This window comes from Phyllostomus hastatus, unplaced genomic scaffold, assembly GCF_019186645.2.
Source record: "Phyllostomus hastatus isolate PE091 unplaced genomic scaffold, TTU_PhHast_1.1 phas_scaffold_78, whole genome shotgun sequence".
Lineage (NCBI taxonomy): Eukaryota > Metazoa > Chordata > Mammalia > Chiroptera > Phyllostomidae > Phyllostomus > Phyllostomus hastatus.
Genome location: NW_025334041.1, coordinates 9,388,121 through 9,404,416, shown reverse-complemented (window position 1 = coordinate 9,404,416; position 16,296 = coordinate 9,388,121). Strand labels below are relative to the sequence as shown.

At 62.2% G+C, this 16,296-nt stretch overlaps 1 protein-coding gene across 2 annotated transcripts in view; it reads left to right on the top strand.

Moving 5' to 3' along the window:
* MINDY4 (MINDY lysine 48 deubiquitinase 4) overlaps nucleotides 1–16,296 on the top strand; it is a 99,972-nt gene that overhangs the window by 60,256 nt on the left and 23,420 nt on the right. For both annotated transcript variants that reach the window (XM_045827852.1, XM_045827851.1), the window contains exons 10-13: nucleotides 1,196–1,297; nucleotides 2,819–2,882; nucleotides 3,748–3,813; nucleotides 9,575–9,642. In XM_045827852.1, coding sequence (XP_045683808.1) covers nucleotides 1,196–1,297; nucleotides 2,819–2,882; nucleotides 3,748–3,813; nucleotides 9,575–9,642 — 300 coding nt within the window. The remainder of the gene's footprint in view (nucleotides 1–1,195; nucleotides 1,298–2,818; nucleotides 2,883–3,747; nucleotides 3,814–9,574; nucleotides 9,643–16,296) is intronic.

Here is a 16,296-nt window from a genome sequence, read left to right as displayed (position 1 = left end):
GGAACCCCGGGCTGGAAGGCAAAGGGGGGCTGGTTCTCAAAGTCAAGTGCGCCAGACGGTTGGTTCCATTTCCCAGGTTCTCCGCCCTCCCTGAATGCTGTGTTAAGATTTCCAATTTTTACCGAGTGATTTGGGACGGATCGTTTAGTCTCTGTGCCTTAGCTTTCAAACTTTGAAAAGGAGATTATATAGCACCTGCCTACTCCCCAGGGTTGTTTTAACGACCCTCCAGAGCCCTGGAAATGGAAACGGAAAGAAGCGTCTGTACCGGCTGTTTCCCCTCCTGCCTCTCATTTGCCTGGCCCGCCGGGGGCCTCTCAGTTACCCATTTTTTCCTTCGTAAGCGATCCCTCTGCCGTCTTCGGCATCGATGACTACCCATCCCTCTCACAGTCCTTCCGTTCTTCAGACTGTGGGCAGCACCGCCGCCTCCCGGCTCCGCCTCCTCTGCCTCCCCACATCCTCGGCCACCTCCGCTGCCTTTCCTGTCCTCTCTCCGGGCAACCTTAGCCACTCCAAGTACCAAGGAGCCCTCGGGTGCTGGTGGCCCGCAAACCTGTGTCCAGCCCTGGCTACTTTCCTGGGCTTTAGGTGTGTTTGACAGCTTTGCCTGGGTGTCTCATGGGCGCCTCTGACTGCCTTCCCCTCCCCGATCCCTGATCCCCACCCTGTGTTCTTCATCTCGGATCCTTCCTCTCCCACGTCCCCACACTGTGTGACTTCTTAGCCACTGGTCAGTCAGGCCTCAGCCTGCAGCTGTGGTCTTCTCTCCTTGTGGCCGGCGGGGTGAAGACCACTGCTCACATAAGCTGTTGTCTCCAGGGGTCCAGGGGTCCGACTGGGCGTGGCTGGGGCAGGGCAGTGCCCAGCCTCTGCCCAGGATGACTTTCCTTCCTCAGGTGGCAGCAGGTCTGTGGCCCATCGGCTCGGCCTCCTGGGCTATCAGAACACACCACCCTTTCTTACGCACACCCGAGGGCCAGCCCAGTGTCCACTCCCCGCTGCTCCTCCTCCAGCCCTGCCCAGCGCCCCTCCCTCTAAGCCTTCCCTCGGTCCTCATCCGAGGAGGTACCTCCCAGGCTCCGCAGGAACCCCTCCGGGTGGTGTAGGAAAGGGTGGGTCGTCTGCCACAGGGCTGAGCTGTCCCTAGTTCATGTCCCCATAGACATAAACTCACTTCCTTTTCCATCCTCAGGCAGCTGCAGCCTTCAAATGCCCACAGGACCCACTGCCTGGCCCTGGCCATCGCGGACATTTTGTGGCGGGCCGGGGGCCACGAGAGAGCCGTGGTCACACTGTAAGTGCTTCCCGGGGCTGTGCTGCTTCCCAGGGCTGTGCCGCCGCCACTGGACCTCGGGCTGGCCCAGCTGTGGGCAAGCTGGCTGGGGGTCATTGGGATAAGGACCACACCGTGCGCCCTCCTAGACCTCTGCCCTGTGCCCCACGCTGGGGCCAGCCCAGAGAGTCAGCCTGGTGTGCGGGGCAGCCCGCCCTGGGAGGGGGTCTATGTCTCAGGACGGGGTTGGGGTCGGGTCTGCCCCGCCTCCCTCCTGGGGGTCTCTGGGAGAGGGAACCTGCCTGAGGAGACCTCTGGCCCAGCAGCCAGCTCCCCTGATCTGGAAGCCTCAGAAAACAGCCTCACAATTGACCCAGTCCCCCCCGATGAGTACCCCCTCCCCAGTCCTCAGAGCACACTCGTTTGCTCTGTCACTTGGACCCCCTTCCCCTGGGGAGGGAACTCGGGCGAGGGGTTGGTGGTGGAGCCAACAGCCTTGTCCCTGCCGCCTCCTCCCTGCCCAGACGGAGGGTGCCCTCCCAGAAGGCACTGGGACGGCTGCCGGCTTCAGGCCTGGTGGAAGCATCGCTCCGCAGGCAGGTCGGGTGGCCAAGTTGTAGTGAAGGGGCGCCTTTTCCCAGCGCCTGTGCTTGTTGGCTCTGTGACCTTGGGCGACCGACTCCACCTCTCTGCACTGCATCTGTTGACTCATCTGGAAAATGGGGGTGATAAAGGTTATATCATATGGGGATTATGAGGGAATTGATGAGTCAGCGTAGATACAATGATGTACGATAAATGATAGTACTGCCTGTCTGTGTAAGTCATCAGTCCATGCAAATAGATGGAAACAACCACAAAGTGGTTGGACGCTGCCTGGTGTGTGCACACTGGTGCCGCGTCAGTAGGTCACCACGCTCATTGTCCTGCCGAGTGCTTGTCCCAGCACCTGCTCCAGCTCACGGATTAACCTTGGCCCTCGGGGTCTGCCTGGCAGCCTGAGAGCAGATGGGGCAAAAACTCACTCTCTTTCCGTTGGACAGACGAAGAAAAAGAAGCCCAGAGAGGGGCAGTGGCTGGTCTGAGGCTACACAGCAGGCTAAGAGCGCAGGGGCCCCCAACCCAATCCCGGCCTCCCGTCCACGTCTCCCTGGGCGGTGGGTTCGGCGGGAGCCTCAGATGGGACAGACAGAGGCTGGAGACTCTGACATCCCCCAAACGGGGGGGCGGGCCAGCATCCCTGCGCCTGGGGAGGCGTTAGTCGGTTGTAGGAGACGGCAGCCTCCCTTCTGGGGGGACTGGGGTTTGGTCGCCCCGAGTGCTCTTGCTGCTCTCCGTTCTCTGTCCCCGTTTTTATCCCTTCTGCTAGTGGCGCACTCTGGCCCCGGCCTAACGGGGGAATGAGAACTCCTTGGCCGCCCTCTCTCCCCCGGAGCCGCCTTCTCATTTGTCCTCATTTCACGGCACATGTGGTTTCGCCCTGGCTCACGGTCCCGTCTTCTTTCCGCACACAGGGCTCATGCGTCTCCGTTTCCTTTTTAGGCCTTCAGGGATGCAGCAGTTCATTCCGACGGGGAAATACAAAGCAGACGGAGTCCTAGAAACAGTACGGCTCTCTGGAAAACTAGCACGCAACCCTTGGCTTTGTGTGGGCCCTGGCTCCTTTCACATAAGTAAATCCTTCCTCTGCCGGGGAGGGGCCCGCCCGCCCTGCGCACGGCCCTGGCCTGCAGAGCCCTCCGCCGGGGCTGGGGTGGCCGTGGTGGGGGCTCCGGGGACGGGCTCCCGCCAGGCTGGCTTTATGGCCCGAGAAAGGCTGACGGGCAGCCTGGGAGGTCGAGGTTGTGCTGAGCCGAAGTCGCCCCGGCACGTCCGGCAACTGCGACTGGGGTAGACCCAGCCTTTCTGCGGCCCTCTTTGTGTCTCCGAGTCCTCTCGAGCTTGCTTTGCGGGAGCGAGGGGGTGGGGTGCAGGGGAGGGGAAGGTGGAAGGTGCGGAGGAGCGTTGACAGGGCCCCGAATTGGCCGTCAGACCAGACCCAGGGAAGACGAAGGGAGGGACAGAAAATGAGAGACGGCCGGCAGCACAGACACAGTGACTTCCCCCCAGTTAACCTGCTCCTCACTGAGCGGTGAACCAGTTAACCTCCCCTTCACAGAGGATTGTTGCTTCGCCTGGTTTGTGTTATCTGACCTGGGTCTGGGCCCCGGTGGTCCTGGGAGCCTCTGAAGGGTCCCACTTGGTTGGATGTTTTCTCTGAAAGTAATTTTTCCTGACCTGCCCGAGAAAGCAAGAGACACTCATGTCTGCTGCTTTCCACTGGGCTCGGGACTTTGCCTCCTGGGCTTAGAACTGGCTGGGATGGCGGCTGGGATGGGACACCTGCTTCTCAGGCCCCCGCCCACCCGCCCCAGGTGCGTCTCGGGTGCCCAGGGCTCGGGTGGGTCACCTGTGCTTTCGTGTCTCCTCAGCTCATGCTCCACACTGTGACCTGCTATGAGGAGCTGGCGGCTTTCCTGCAACAGAGCATCCATCAGGTATGCACAGCGGTGTGGTTTGTGGGGCGTTTGTGGTTTGAGGGGTAGAGGCTGGGAAGGAGCTGGTGCCGGCCCTGGGCTCCATGGCCGAGGGCGGTGGGTGATTTAGACTGGGGAAGCATAAACTTGGGGAACGGGGGTCCAGTCGCTGCCATTGTGCCGTTGAGGGCTGGCGGTGGCTACCAGGCACAGGACGCTGCCACAGTGGGGTTGCAGTGAGAGGTGGAGTGGGGTCCGAGTGCAGGGGAGCAGCTGACAGACAGTGGGTATGAGAGCTTTGTCTCTGTCTGAGGGGAAGCAGCCACTTCTGGAAGCAGAGGACCCTTTGTCAGTGCGTAGGGGGCCCAGCGGCAGCGGGAGAGGAGACAGGGGTGTGGATTTCTGGACTGCGTCGGAGGTCTGGGCACTGTGGGTGGGGAGGGTGGGGACCCTGCTCAGCGCAGGCCCTTCCCTGGGGCCCTGGGGGGCCAGGCAGGGCCCCCAGACACCTCGTCTGCTGGAGGCGAGGTGTGCCCCCACTACGGGCCACGAGAGGGGGCGGAACTTGACCTGGGCTGGGAGCAGCGCGGTCAAGGGCTGAGGGCTTTGGAACTGGGGCTCTGGTCCGAGTCTCTGTGAAGCACTGACCGAGCTGAGTGCCCCGGGGGAGAGAACGTGGTCTCTGGAGCCGTTGGCCTGGTTTCGTGTTTAGGGTACAGCCCCCGGCAGCTGTGTGACCTCGGGCCTCAGTTTCCTCACCTGTACGGGGCGGGGGGTGATAGGAGCAGTGCCCGCCTCAGAGCACCACGCAGAGTGAGGGCCCAGCTCGACATCCCCAGGGCTGGTAGCATTCCTTGGGGGTGTCATGTTCACCGCTGTCATAATTATGTAAGGTGACCTTGACAGAGGCCGCTAACAGGCACACAGGAAGGAGAGGAAAGCCTCTCCTTGCAGAGGGAGGGTGCAGCGGGGCCCCAGGACAGGATACTGCTGGCCCCGAGGCCCCCGACTGCACGGCCTTGCCGTTCTGACGTCCCTGTGTCCGCCGAAGGGTGGAGAGTGTGCAGCCACTCTCTGGAAGATAGGCGACCTCTCCGGGCGTCCTCTCTGCCTTCCCTCCAGCCTCCGGGCCACAAGCTCGGCTCTCTTGGGCTCCAGAGAAGGTGTTGGAAAGTCCGGTGGTTAGCCTGGAGGGCGGGAGAACTCACCGGACGTGGGAGCAGGCCGGTTGCTCTGATGGTCACAGTCCTCTCTCCTGGCACAATTCACTAAAGACGGGGATGTGTCTTAGCCCTCTTGGCACAGAGGCCCCATGGACAGGGAGGAGGGACCTGCTGGGACCAGGGGAGACAGGTGTGTGGTCACCGGGGCACTGGGCCACCTGAAATCCTCACCCCCAGAGCTGTTGCCTGGCTCGGGTGCCGGACCCTGCCCCGAAGAGTGCTGCCTTTCTGCACTGGCTGCTCTGTCCGGGCGTGCGTGGGAGGGCTCTGATGTGGGAGCAGACTCCTGGCCGGGGTGTCAGGAGTCTCAGGCTGGCTGTCACTTGCTGCCTGTCCCCGCTCTCTCTGGTTCTCCATGGACATAACCCAGTGGGTCATCTGCCAACTCAGTGTGCTCCCCACCTAGCCCAGGGCGGCCATAGTGGCCTGCAGCAGGGACCCGAGGACCTTGGTTGTGTGTGGCCTCAGGAATGTCACTGGGCCTCAGAAACGTGCTTCTTCTTCTTTTTTTTTTTTTTAAAGATTTTATTTATTTATTTCCAGAGAGGGAAGGGCGGGGGGAGAGAGAGAGAGAGAGAGAAACATCGATGTGAGGTTGCTGGGGGTCTTGGCCTGCAACCCAGGCATGTACCCTGACTGGGAATCGAACCTGCGACACTTTGGTTCGCAGCCCGAGCTCAATCCACTGAGCTACGCCAGCCAGGGCTCAGAAACGTGCTTATTTATTTATTTATTTTAATCATTGTTCAAATACAGTTTTCTCCTTTTTACTCCCAATCCAGTCCCCTCTCCCACCCCTTCCCACTTCCCTCCCATTACCACCCTCCCCTTAGTTTATGACCTTGTGTCCTTTAAGTTTGTTCTTGTGAACCCTTCCCACTGTCCCCTTAAATTCCCTCTCCTCTCCCCTGTGGTCACTGTCAGCCTGTTCTCTATTTCAGTGTCTTTGGTTACATTTTGTTTGTTTCTTTGTTTTGTTATTTAGGTTCCTGTTAAAGGTGAGATCATATGGTATTTGTCTTTCACTGCCTGGCTTGTTTCAGCTTAGCATAATGCTTTCCCAGCTCCATCCAAGCTGTTGCAAAGGGTAGGAGCTCCTTCTTTCTTTCTGCTGCATAGAATTCCATTGTGTAAATGTACCATAGTTTTTTGATCCACTCATTTACTGATGGGCATCTTGGTTGCTTCCAGCATCTAGCTAGTGTAAATTGTGCTGCTATGAACATTGGGATGCATAGGTTCTTTTGAATTGGTGTTTTAGTATTCTTAGGATAGAGTCCCAGCAGTGGAATTGCAGGGTCAAAAGGCAGATCCATTTTTAGTTTTCTGAGGAAGTTCCATACTGCTTTCCACAGTGGCTGCACCAGTCTGCAGTCCCACCAGCAGTGCGCTAGGGATCCCTTTTCTCCACAACCTCTCCAACACCTGTTGTTTGTTGCTTTGTTTATGGTGGCCATTCTGTCTGGTGTGAAGTGGTATCTCATTGTGGTTTTAATTTGCATCTCTCTGATAGCTAGCGATATTGAACATCGAGAAACGTGCTTCTTAAAGAAGAAACGTTAGATGCAGGGGAAGGAATGTCTTCCAGGGTAGGTGCCGGGCACTCGGCATAAGCAGAAAGGAACCCGATTACTAAACAGGCCCGAGCGCTGTGGTGGCAGAGCAGCGCGCCTGCCACCTTTGCGCGAGGAGCAAAGCCTGCTGAGGTCGGTGTGTGCGGCGTGACCCGGGAGGCCGGAGTCACACTGTCCGGTGAAGCAGATCTTGCAGCCTCCGAGGCCAGGACAGGGAAGTGACCCGAGAGGCTTCTGGAAGGCAGAGGAGGGAGGGGTTCCTAGGGTGACCGACCCCACGTCCCAGGCATCTGAGGCCCCGTCCCTGCCGGCTGATGGCCCTTGGGCGACCGCTCAGCAGCAAGGTCTTCCTCAACCTTGAGTGTAAGACGGGGCCTCCCCCCTCCCTTGGCCCGTCCCCCCAAGGGTGTCCATGAAGCCCAAGCAAGACAGCAACTGTGAACGAGGTCAGAGCAAGAGGCCTGTGCCAGGGGCGGTGGCCGCCCCCTTTCTGTCCGCCTCTGGGCACCGCGCAGCCCGCCCCGCCCTGCCCTGGGCCCTGGGTGCCTGCGGTCGACGGCTGGCCTGCTCCCTGGAAGGCCGAGTTTCCCCCGCAGCCAATGTTTGTGCTGGAAGCCGACGCGCTGCCTCAGCACTGCCCTCAACAAATCCATTTTTCATGGCCTGGGCCTGCGAGGGCTTCCTCGTGCCAGGCCTGGAAGTGAGCGCCGGCCCTCGCGGCCCAAAATAAATAGCCTCCCTGCTGCGTTTTCATTACCGCTTGCCTGCCCTCGGGGCGAGATGTCTGGCGGCCCCCCACCTCCGAGAGTGAGCGGGGAGGGAGGGCCACCTCCACCCCTGCCTCCGATTGGGGTTCCTTGGGGGGCGCAGTCTCTGCGGCCGGAGCAGGGCGGGGGATGGCCCCGTCCTCCCAATGGGGCCAGACATTTTTCCAGTCCCTAGCCATGGTTTCCGGCCTTGCAGTGTTGCCGTCTGGCCCTGTGGTCTCCCATGTCTTGGCAGCTTGAACTTGATGAGATAATTTTAATAAAAGTTTTTTTTTTTAAAGAAAATGGGATGTTGGTGTCATTCAGTCCTGTTCCAGTGAGGGCCAGAAGCCCGGGCGGGGGTCATTTCCTCCCTGTCTGTCGTCCCACCTACCCAGTTCTCACGGAGGCCCTGGCCAGCTCTCGCGAAGGCCCCCTGAGGGTGTTCCAGTCGCAGTGGGAGAGCCCGGCCTGGGCAGGAACAGCGGTTCTTGCGGAAAGCCGGGGCTTGCAGTGGGCTGCTGTGTCCCTTACTTCGCTGCAGCCCTGCGAGTGGGCGGGCACGGCAGGCACGGCCCGGGGGCAGCAGGCTGAGAAAGGGCCGTGGCTTCCTCAAGACAGTGTGCCCGTCCAGGCAGAAGTAGGCAGGCATCTTGGGAGGGGAAACTGAGGCCAAGAGAGCGTTGCCACCCCCCGAGGCAACACGCACTCACGTCTGCGCTCCAGCTGCAGGAGGACCCGGGCCCGTGCGGTCGGCAGAGCGAGTCCACAGACAGGGCCTTTCGGGGCGTGCGCCGTGACCTAGGGGAATATGCACAGTGGGTGTCATCACCCTCATTGTGCAAGGGGGGGAAACTGAGGACAGCAGAAGTGGTGTCCCCGGCCTGCTCTCGCAGAATTCAGATGACATTGATTTAAGGTTGTTGTCGGTTCATTCGTTGCATTTCTACTTCCAGAAAAGATGTCAAGTGACTCACTAAAAAAAATGACGTTCTCAGGGCTCGTCTGTGTCCTGACTACCGTAAACCTGCCCCCACTTCCCTCTGGGCCGTGGCCCGTGGTGCGTGCTTTTCCTCCTGCCTGGAACAGCGCTCCCTTCTCTTCTGGTTCCTCCTGGTTCTTCCTGGCCCCCGGGGCTTCCGTTCAGACTGCGCCTCCTCCAGAAAGCCTTGCGTGACCCCCCCGCCCCCCACATTTGTTTGCAGAGGACTTCCCTGCCCTATTCAGTGGCTTACTGTCCTTTCTTCCTCGAGTTCCTCCTCATGAGGGCAGGTCTGTGCCCGGCGTTTCACAAGGAAAGCCTCAGCAGCAAGCAGCCTCTTGGCCCCGAACTTCCACGTTCTGTGAAAGCCACCAGCCAGATGAGGAGACTGGGGACAGAGAGGTTGAGAAGTGTCCCTGAGGTCACAGAGCTGGGAGTGGCAGAGCAGGAATTTAAACGCAGGCAGCCAGGTTTAGGCTGTGAGCTCCGGTCTGCATTAGGGCGAGGCAAGTAAGCTGCTCACCTCGGGTGCAAAATTCAAGGGGGTCCCTGAAACCTCAGTAATGAGAATGAATAATATTGTAGTGCAGTACCTAAAAAATAACCAAGTTAATGCAAAAAAAATCCACGAGGAACAAAATACAAATTCTTTTGAAGACCGGATCTGTCCTCCCTCTTGCCCAGCTCGCCTCGCCGGCCCCCCGACCTGACTGTGCTCCAGACCTGCTCGCTCTCTGCCACTCTCCCCGTGGCGTGTTCTCAGGGGGCAGGCATCTGGAATCAGGCGGAGCCCCCTGCAAGCTCACCAGGCTACTTACCAGCTGTGTGGCCTCGGGCCACTCGCTCAGGCCCTGAGCCCCAGTCCCCGCACAGGCCAGAGGACGATGGTGGCAGCCCGCACGGAACAGTCTGTGAGGGTCTGACATGTGACAGTGAGCACAGGACGCTTGTGTTGCTAACGGAGGCTGCTCCCGCCGCCACTGTACCCTGGGCTTCCAGGACCTGGCGGTCAGGGGTGTGCTCCTTGGTGGGCACTGTGTCTGCTCCCACTGTCACTCGGGCTGGGGTCTTTTCATCCCTTGGGGGTCTGGCTGGTGGGACCTGGACAGGCTCTGCCTAGGGGCCCCCTAGCCAGCTCCGGGGCTGGCCTGGGGGCAGCTGGCTCAGGGGCCGGCTGCTCCCTGGGCTGCGGCCGCAGGGAAGTGAGAGGAGGGAGGTGCGGGCCTGATGGCGCTCATTCCTTTCTCCTCTTCCCAGTTCGAAGCCGGCCCCTTCGGATGCATCCTGCTCACCCTGTCGGCCATCCTGTCCCGGTCCACGGAGCTGTGAGTATCTTCCTCCCTCCGAGGCTGGGGCGGCTTGTCTGTCTGTTCTCCGCGCCTCCCCAGAGCCCAGGGCGGTGCTTGGTGCCCGCGCAGTGGGTGCCCACAGCGAGCCTGCTTGGAGGGGTGAACGAGGGTGGGTGGAGGGGAGGGAGCGGCTACATTCTACATGCCCGCGTGTTCACCGCCACCTTCTCTTTGGCCTCCCCACGTGTGCGGCGGAGCGTGGGGTACGCTTCGGCACTCCGTGGCTCCCCTGGGCCATGTGTGGGGAGGGGCACTTGAGTCTGAAACCTGGGAGGTGAGCGAGCGAGTGGCCCTGAGAGCTCAGGGAGAGGGGCACCCTCCCTAGGCCAAGGCAGTCCGCAGGCTGCGAGGCTCCTGTCTACAGCCAGCTCTGCGCGGGGCCTGGGGGGCGCCCAGGGCCTTGGAGGCGGAGGGAGCGGAAGGCTGGGTCCCGGCCCCAGGCATCCTGGTCAACAGCGGCCTCTGAGCTGCTTGAGGGCTGGAGTTCCTCCATCACACTCCCTCCCCAGGGGCTCTCTATGCTTTTTATCCTTTCTTGTCACCTGGGCATTGTGTCACCGGGGAGAGTTCGGATTAATGGTGCATTAACAGTCTTGTGAGGTGCAATTGATTGCCCCACTGCGTTCCAAGTGGAGAGCAGGCCCCAGGGGTGTGGAGACCTGGGGGAATGCGTTTCTGTTTTGGGGGTGCTTGGAGTGGGGGACAGTCTGGGCCCAACCCTAAGCAGGTGGGCCCCAGGAAGTGGGGACGTGGCAGGCATCGCCGCACAGTGCCCGGTCCCGGAGGCCCCCGTAGGAGGGGACAGGCACTGGCTCCCGCCCGTGGCTGGGCCTGGGCCGGCCCGTCCATGCTGCCCGTGGCCCCTGGTGCTGCTGGGAGCAGGGTGGCAGGGGCCCTGAGGTGCCACCGGCCTGCCTGCTGCTGACCTTATTAAGCACATGTGTGTGCACAGCGTGGTCCATGGCATTTCCCTTCTAATCCTGCCCTAAGGATGTGATTCATTCCTGGCCCAGGCTCACGTGCACGGAGGCCATAAGCTGCACCGCCTTCTCCCCAGGCCTGGGTTTGCTAATCCCTGGGCTGGTGGAGTTGTGTGTGTGTGTGTGTTGGGGGGGGTGGTTGCTGTCACTGGGAGTGGGCGAGACCTCTGACTTCACTGAGGGGAAGCTGAGCTTTCCAGAAGGGCCAGGCCTGGTGATGTCTGGCTGTGTGATCCTCTCAGCCTCAGTTTCCCCATCTGCACAGCAGCCCCTTTATTTTGGGGGTCTAGGCCCTGGCTCAGCAGCCTGGGATCTGGCCCCACTGACATGCCTGTTCCTGTGAGGAGTGGCTCTGGCTGTCAGTCCAGCTGCAGGGGCTTTGGGACCCCACCGTCCAGTCTGTTCTTGTTGTCCAGAGCTGGTGGGACTGCTTCTGTCCCCTCCCCGCTCCGTCCACCTGCGTCGGGCACCCATGGGGCAGGTGTGTGGGGAAGGCTGCCTTGCTGGACCTGCAGAGCCTCGTGCTAACGGGCCTGAAGTTACAATCCTGCCAGACCCCTTCCTGTTCACTACAGGCACATGCGCACAGACACGCACAGAGGCGCACCCCGGCACACTCACGTGGGGTTCAGCTGCAGCCACCTCCTCCCGCTGTTCTCAGGGCTGGGGAGGGAGAGGGTGTTAATGACAGTTTCCTTCCCTTCATGGCCCCTGAGGACCCTCCTGGGTCTTGGGGGTGAGGGTTTGGGTCTCCCCTGACCACTTTGGCCAGCCTGCCCCGCCTTCCAGGGGGACTGGCCTGGAGACCTGCACTGGACTCGGCAGGACACTGGTTGGGTTGTCGTACTCCCTGGCCTCTCCGTCCCCTTTCTGAGGAGGCAACATGGAGGACATGCTCGCCAGCACTGGGCAGGAGGAACGGCAGCCCCCCGCACCTCGGGAGCTCTCGACCCGCCTGACCCTTTGCTCTGACACGTCAGGCACGGAGCTCTCGCGTCTCTGCAACAGCCCTGCTGGGGGCACTGTTGTGGTTGCGGGCACCCGCTCTGTCTTTCCCAGGAAGCGAGGCTGTGGGAGGTGAGTGGCTTGCTTGCCCCAAGGTCACACGGCTCCACCGGCCAGCCTGACACCAGACAGGCTCTTTGGGTTTGCTGTTTAAGGACCTGACCTTGGGAATAAAACCGACTCCATTTCAGGCTGACCCTGTGACCCTCGGAGCCTGCGCCTCTCTGTAAAATGGGGATGATTCCCGCCTCACAGGATGAATTGGAGAAATAAGTGTGTGCTTGGCTCGGCTCCTGCTGGGGAGCGAGCCTTGGGTGACGGCCCCCGCCAGTCCGCTCCCGCCTCCCTCCGCTGTGCTCGGATGCCTCTCGCGTCCCGCCCTGTCTGGGCTTGGCGCCTCCTGGTGGGGGCGCGGCCGCAGGGACGCCCTGCAGTGGGTGACGGGTCCACCTGCGGCTGTGGTCACCCTTGGCAGGCACTTCCTGACCGGCCTGGGGGCTCCCGGGGCCCTGCGCGCTGTTCCTCACTCAGATGGGGCGGGAGAGGGAGTGACCGGAGGGCCCATCCCCCTCGGGAGTGCACCACCCGGGGGTGTGCTGGAGCAGTGCCACTCAGCTCCCTCTTGCGTGCTCAAGCTCAGGGTACCTTTTAGGTGGGCTACCTGACGGCATCTGGCGGGGCATGGGGCAGGCCGTGGGCCACGTCTGGGTGTTTCTCCAGACCCACGCTCCCTGCCCCCTGGGCAGCCACTCCACGCTCCCACGGGGCTGCCAGGGACGGGCGTTGGGGTGGGGCTGGCCCATCCCCCCTGGGCTCCGGGGGGCCTCCTGGAGGGGCGGCCGCCGTGATGATGAGTGACGGGACTGACCGGGGCACAGGAGTAGCCCAAAGTGTCACCGCGTGGCCCAGAGCCTGTGAGAGGATCACACCGAAACCACTTAGAACGCCACTTAGCATTCCTGGCGTTTCCGAGGGTCCTCTGAAGGAGCTGTTCTCGCCTCCGCCTCTGGGGAGGGCGGCTCCCGGGACGGTCCACGCCCCTCCCAGGCCGGGCACGTGGCTGCCCCACGCAGCTTCCCTGGGCTCCCCAGAGCCCCCGGTCTCCGGTCTCCGGCCTCGGGAGGAGAGCCAGGCCTGGCCCCAGGCTTGTTGTGATCTGCTTGGCAGGGACGGGCGGAGCACCTCCTCCTGGCCTGCCTCCGGGCTGGCGACCTGTGAAGGCCTTTGTTCCTGGACCTGTGGGCGCCCCGGGGGGTGTCACCCAGCACAGGCACCGTTTGTCGGAGCGAGCGGGGAGGCTCGTCCAGGGCAGCCCAGGGGGTGGCGAGTCACACAAAACAAAGTGCCCCCTCATTCTCGGGGATGCAGCTGCAGGTCCCCACGTCTTCGCTCCGCTGCCCCCCGGCCGTGTGGCCAACCCAGCCGGTGCCCCTGCTCTTTCCTCGCTGACAGGAGCGGGTGGGTTAGTGCTTCTTCGCCTCCATTGTCGTGTGATGAGCAGCGTTGGTTTTTTTCTAGAGAAACAGTCCCCCGAAGCCCCCTGTAGGAAGCAGACGAAGCAGAACGGCTCTGATGGGCACGGCGGGGTGGGGAGGCCCCTGCCGGCCCCCCAGCCAGGTGCCACGCCGGAGCCCCTGCCGCGGAGAGGCCCGCGCTCTGCAGACAGCCGGCTGGGAGTCTACCGGGCCTTCCTGCTCTGGGTTCCAGTTCGGCTCTGCCAGAGGCGCTGGGGCTGTTTCAGGGCCATCTGTTACTGCCTTGGGCAGTCGACCACACGTCCCGGTGGCCCAAAGAGACAGCAGAGCGTTTCAGGTCACGTGCTGCTCACCCAGGGGGAAGGGGAGTCGGGCTGGGCAGCCCGCCCGTTCTTTACAGACGGCGTGTGTGCGTGCGTGCATGTGTGCGTGCGTGCAGATGAGAGACGGGTGAGGCTGTGTGGGGGTCGGTGGTCGTGTCTGAGATTGTGGGGCGGGCGACTTGATTGTGTGTGTGTGTGTGTGAGCACGCAAGTGTATGTGTGTGGGAGTGTGTGTGTATGTGTGTGAGAGTACGTGTTTGGGAGTGTGTGAGTGTGTATGAGTGAGTGCATGTGTATAGGAGCGTGTGTGCACGTGTGTGAGTGTGTGTGAGAGTATATGTGTAGGAACGTGTGTGCACATGTGTGAGGATGTATGTGTTTGTGTAGCAGCATGTGTGAGTGTGTCTGTGTGTGTGTCTGTGTGTGACACTGAGGGCACGGCCGTCTCTCCCTCCTAGCACAGTTCTCAAACTCAGGCCCAGGGGCAGCCCATGATCACACCAGAGTCCAGGCCCGCTGTCCCCACGGTCCCCGACCCTGAGGGGGGGCAGGGGGAGGGCGTGCAGCCCGGCACCTCGCCCTCCGAGGCGGGAAGACAGGCGGCGGAGCGGCCTTCGGGCGCTGCTTGTCCCGGGCCCCCTGCGAAGCCTCGCGGAGGTTTTCTTTTTTCCCAGTGGGTTTCCTGCCCTCTGTTTTCTTCCCTCAGATCTTAGGTTGCTTACAGTAAATCTCATACAGGCTTCCATGCCCCCAGCTCCCCTGGGGTCCAAACCGCGCTGCCCAGAGCTTTCCCAGCACACTCTCACGAGCCCCAAGGGGACTCGGGGCCCTGGGGCGGGGCGGCTCCGAGCCGGCCAGTCAGGCACGGCTGGGTGCGCAGCCCCTCGGGGAGCCGAGGGCTCAGGCGGTGCCTGCCGGCGGTTCAGGCCTGGGGGTGGGGGTCAGCGTGTGAGGAGGACCTTTTCACGGAGCACACCCTTGGCCCTCGGTGCAGTGGCACCTCGGCTGCCCCGAGGCCGCCCTGAAAGTCCCAGATCGGCGGTGGTCTGCCAGGTGCCGGAGTGAGTTTGGGGCAGCGCGGCCGGGCCACGAGGGCCAGGGGCAGTGTGCACAGGAGGGCGGCTCTGCTGCTGTCTGGTCCTCGCCAACCAAGGGAGTGACCAAGGGAGAGGACCCGGGCAGCACAGTGTGCTGCTTTGTGCCAACGGCCCTGAAACGAGAGCCAGCCATTGGTGCTGGCAGCGCAGAGGTGACTGACAGAAACTCAGGTCCTAGCCGGCCCGGGCAGGCGGCCACCCTATTAGCTGGTCATATCAGAAGCTAAGGGCTGCAGGAGAGGCCGGACCCAGGGACGCAGACAGTGTCTTCGGGGCCTGATGCCCCTCCTTCTGCCTCTCCGTCCTTTCCTCCGTCTCAGCTGTGTTCTCAGGGGGCCCTCTTGTGTGGCAGGCGCCCCTTTCTCCAGCATTTCTCCGCCTGCTGGGAGCCGTGGCCCCATCCCTGATGCCGCACTGTGGCCAGGCCCGGGTCACACTGTCATGGGGCATGTGACTCAGGGGCTGGCCCGGACGGCAGCCGAAACCCGCAGAGGGACACCGCACAGGCTGGGGAGGAGGTGGGCCGGCTGGTCAGGAGCGGGCCATTTGGGCCATAGCAGGAGGGCGGCTGTGAGTGTGGGACTGGGCCGGGCCTGGGCCGTGGCGGAGGCCCCCGGGTTCCTCGCAGCGACCAAGAAAACAGTGACAGAGCTCTCAGCTTGGGCAGAGCCAGCGGCTGCCGCGGGGAAGCCGGGCGGCTGGTGGTGTGCAGCGCTGGGGATTGGGCGGGGGCTGTTTGTGGTCAGAACCCCAGGTTCACGGTGGCCGCATGCGTCTGTGCTACCCGGAGAGGACAGGCAGGCAGGCTGTGTGTCTGCCCCCCACCTCCGTCTCACCTGCGTGCGCTCTAGCAGCCCGGGATAACGAGGCACACACAGCCACCGGGCCCGGCGCCCCCGTGCCACTGGGACAGCAGCTGCTTTGCCGCCCTGACGGACGGTGCCCTTGGCCTCTGCCACCCAGGTCTCCCATGGGTAACACGAGAGACGGGACTGGATGGTTAAGGGCCCTTCCTACCTGGCATCCAAAGATCTCTTGACTACAGCTGGGAAACGGAAGGGGAGGAACTTCCTCAGTGAACTCCAAATCACCTTTAATTTTGATTCAGATGAGGGTGGAGGCGTGATCGCTTTCAGCAACTTCGTTTCAAGTGTCCAAGGTGGTGGGTGGGAGTGAGACCCGAGCCGTGTCATTGGAAGCGGCAGATACCTTACCCGGTCCCCAGTTCCCTCGACCGGCCCTCCTCCCTCTCCCCGGCCCTTCCCTGGAACCCCCCAGCCCCCTTGCGGCGACCAGAGCTCCCTTCTGTAGATCCCTGGCTGGCTCCCCCTGGGGTTCCCCGTGAGAGTCCCTCACCCTGTGGGGGGCGAAGGGAGGGGCCCTCGCTTCCACCCTGAGCTTGTGGTGACCCCAGGGACAGGCCCACTGGCCTAGGGCCATGGTCCCATTTTGCAGGTGTGTAGCCGGGGGCTCTGAGTGGTTAAGGACAGGGTGGCAGACAGCACCCCTCAAGTCCCCTGGTCCCTGGTCTCAGGCCCTGCACCTGCACCGTCCTTCCTGGGCTAGGGGATGTGCGGCAGGTGTCGCTTGGCCAGGTCCGCCAGGTCCCCCAGCTGAGAGGGAGAAGAGGGGAATGGGCCCTACAGACCAGGTGGCGTCCCCCGTACGGTGCTCTCCGTGCAGTCTCAGCCAGCTCGGTCTGGGCCAAAGCACCCCGGTCCCAGCTGCTGGCGTGGTGAGTCAGGGCCAG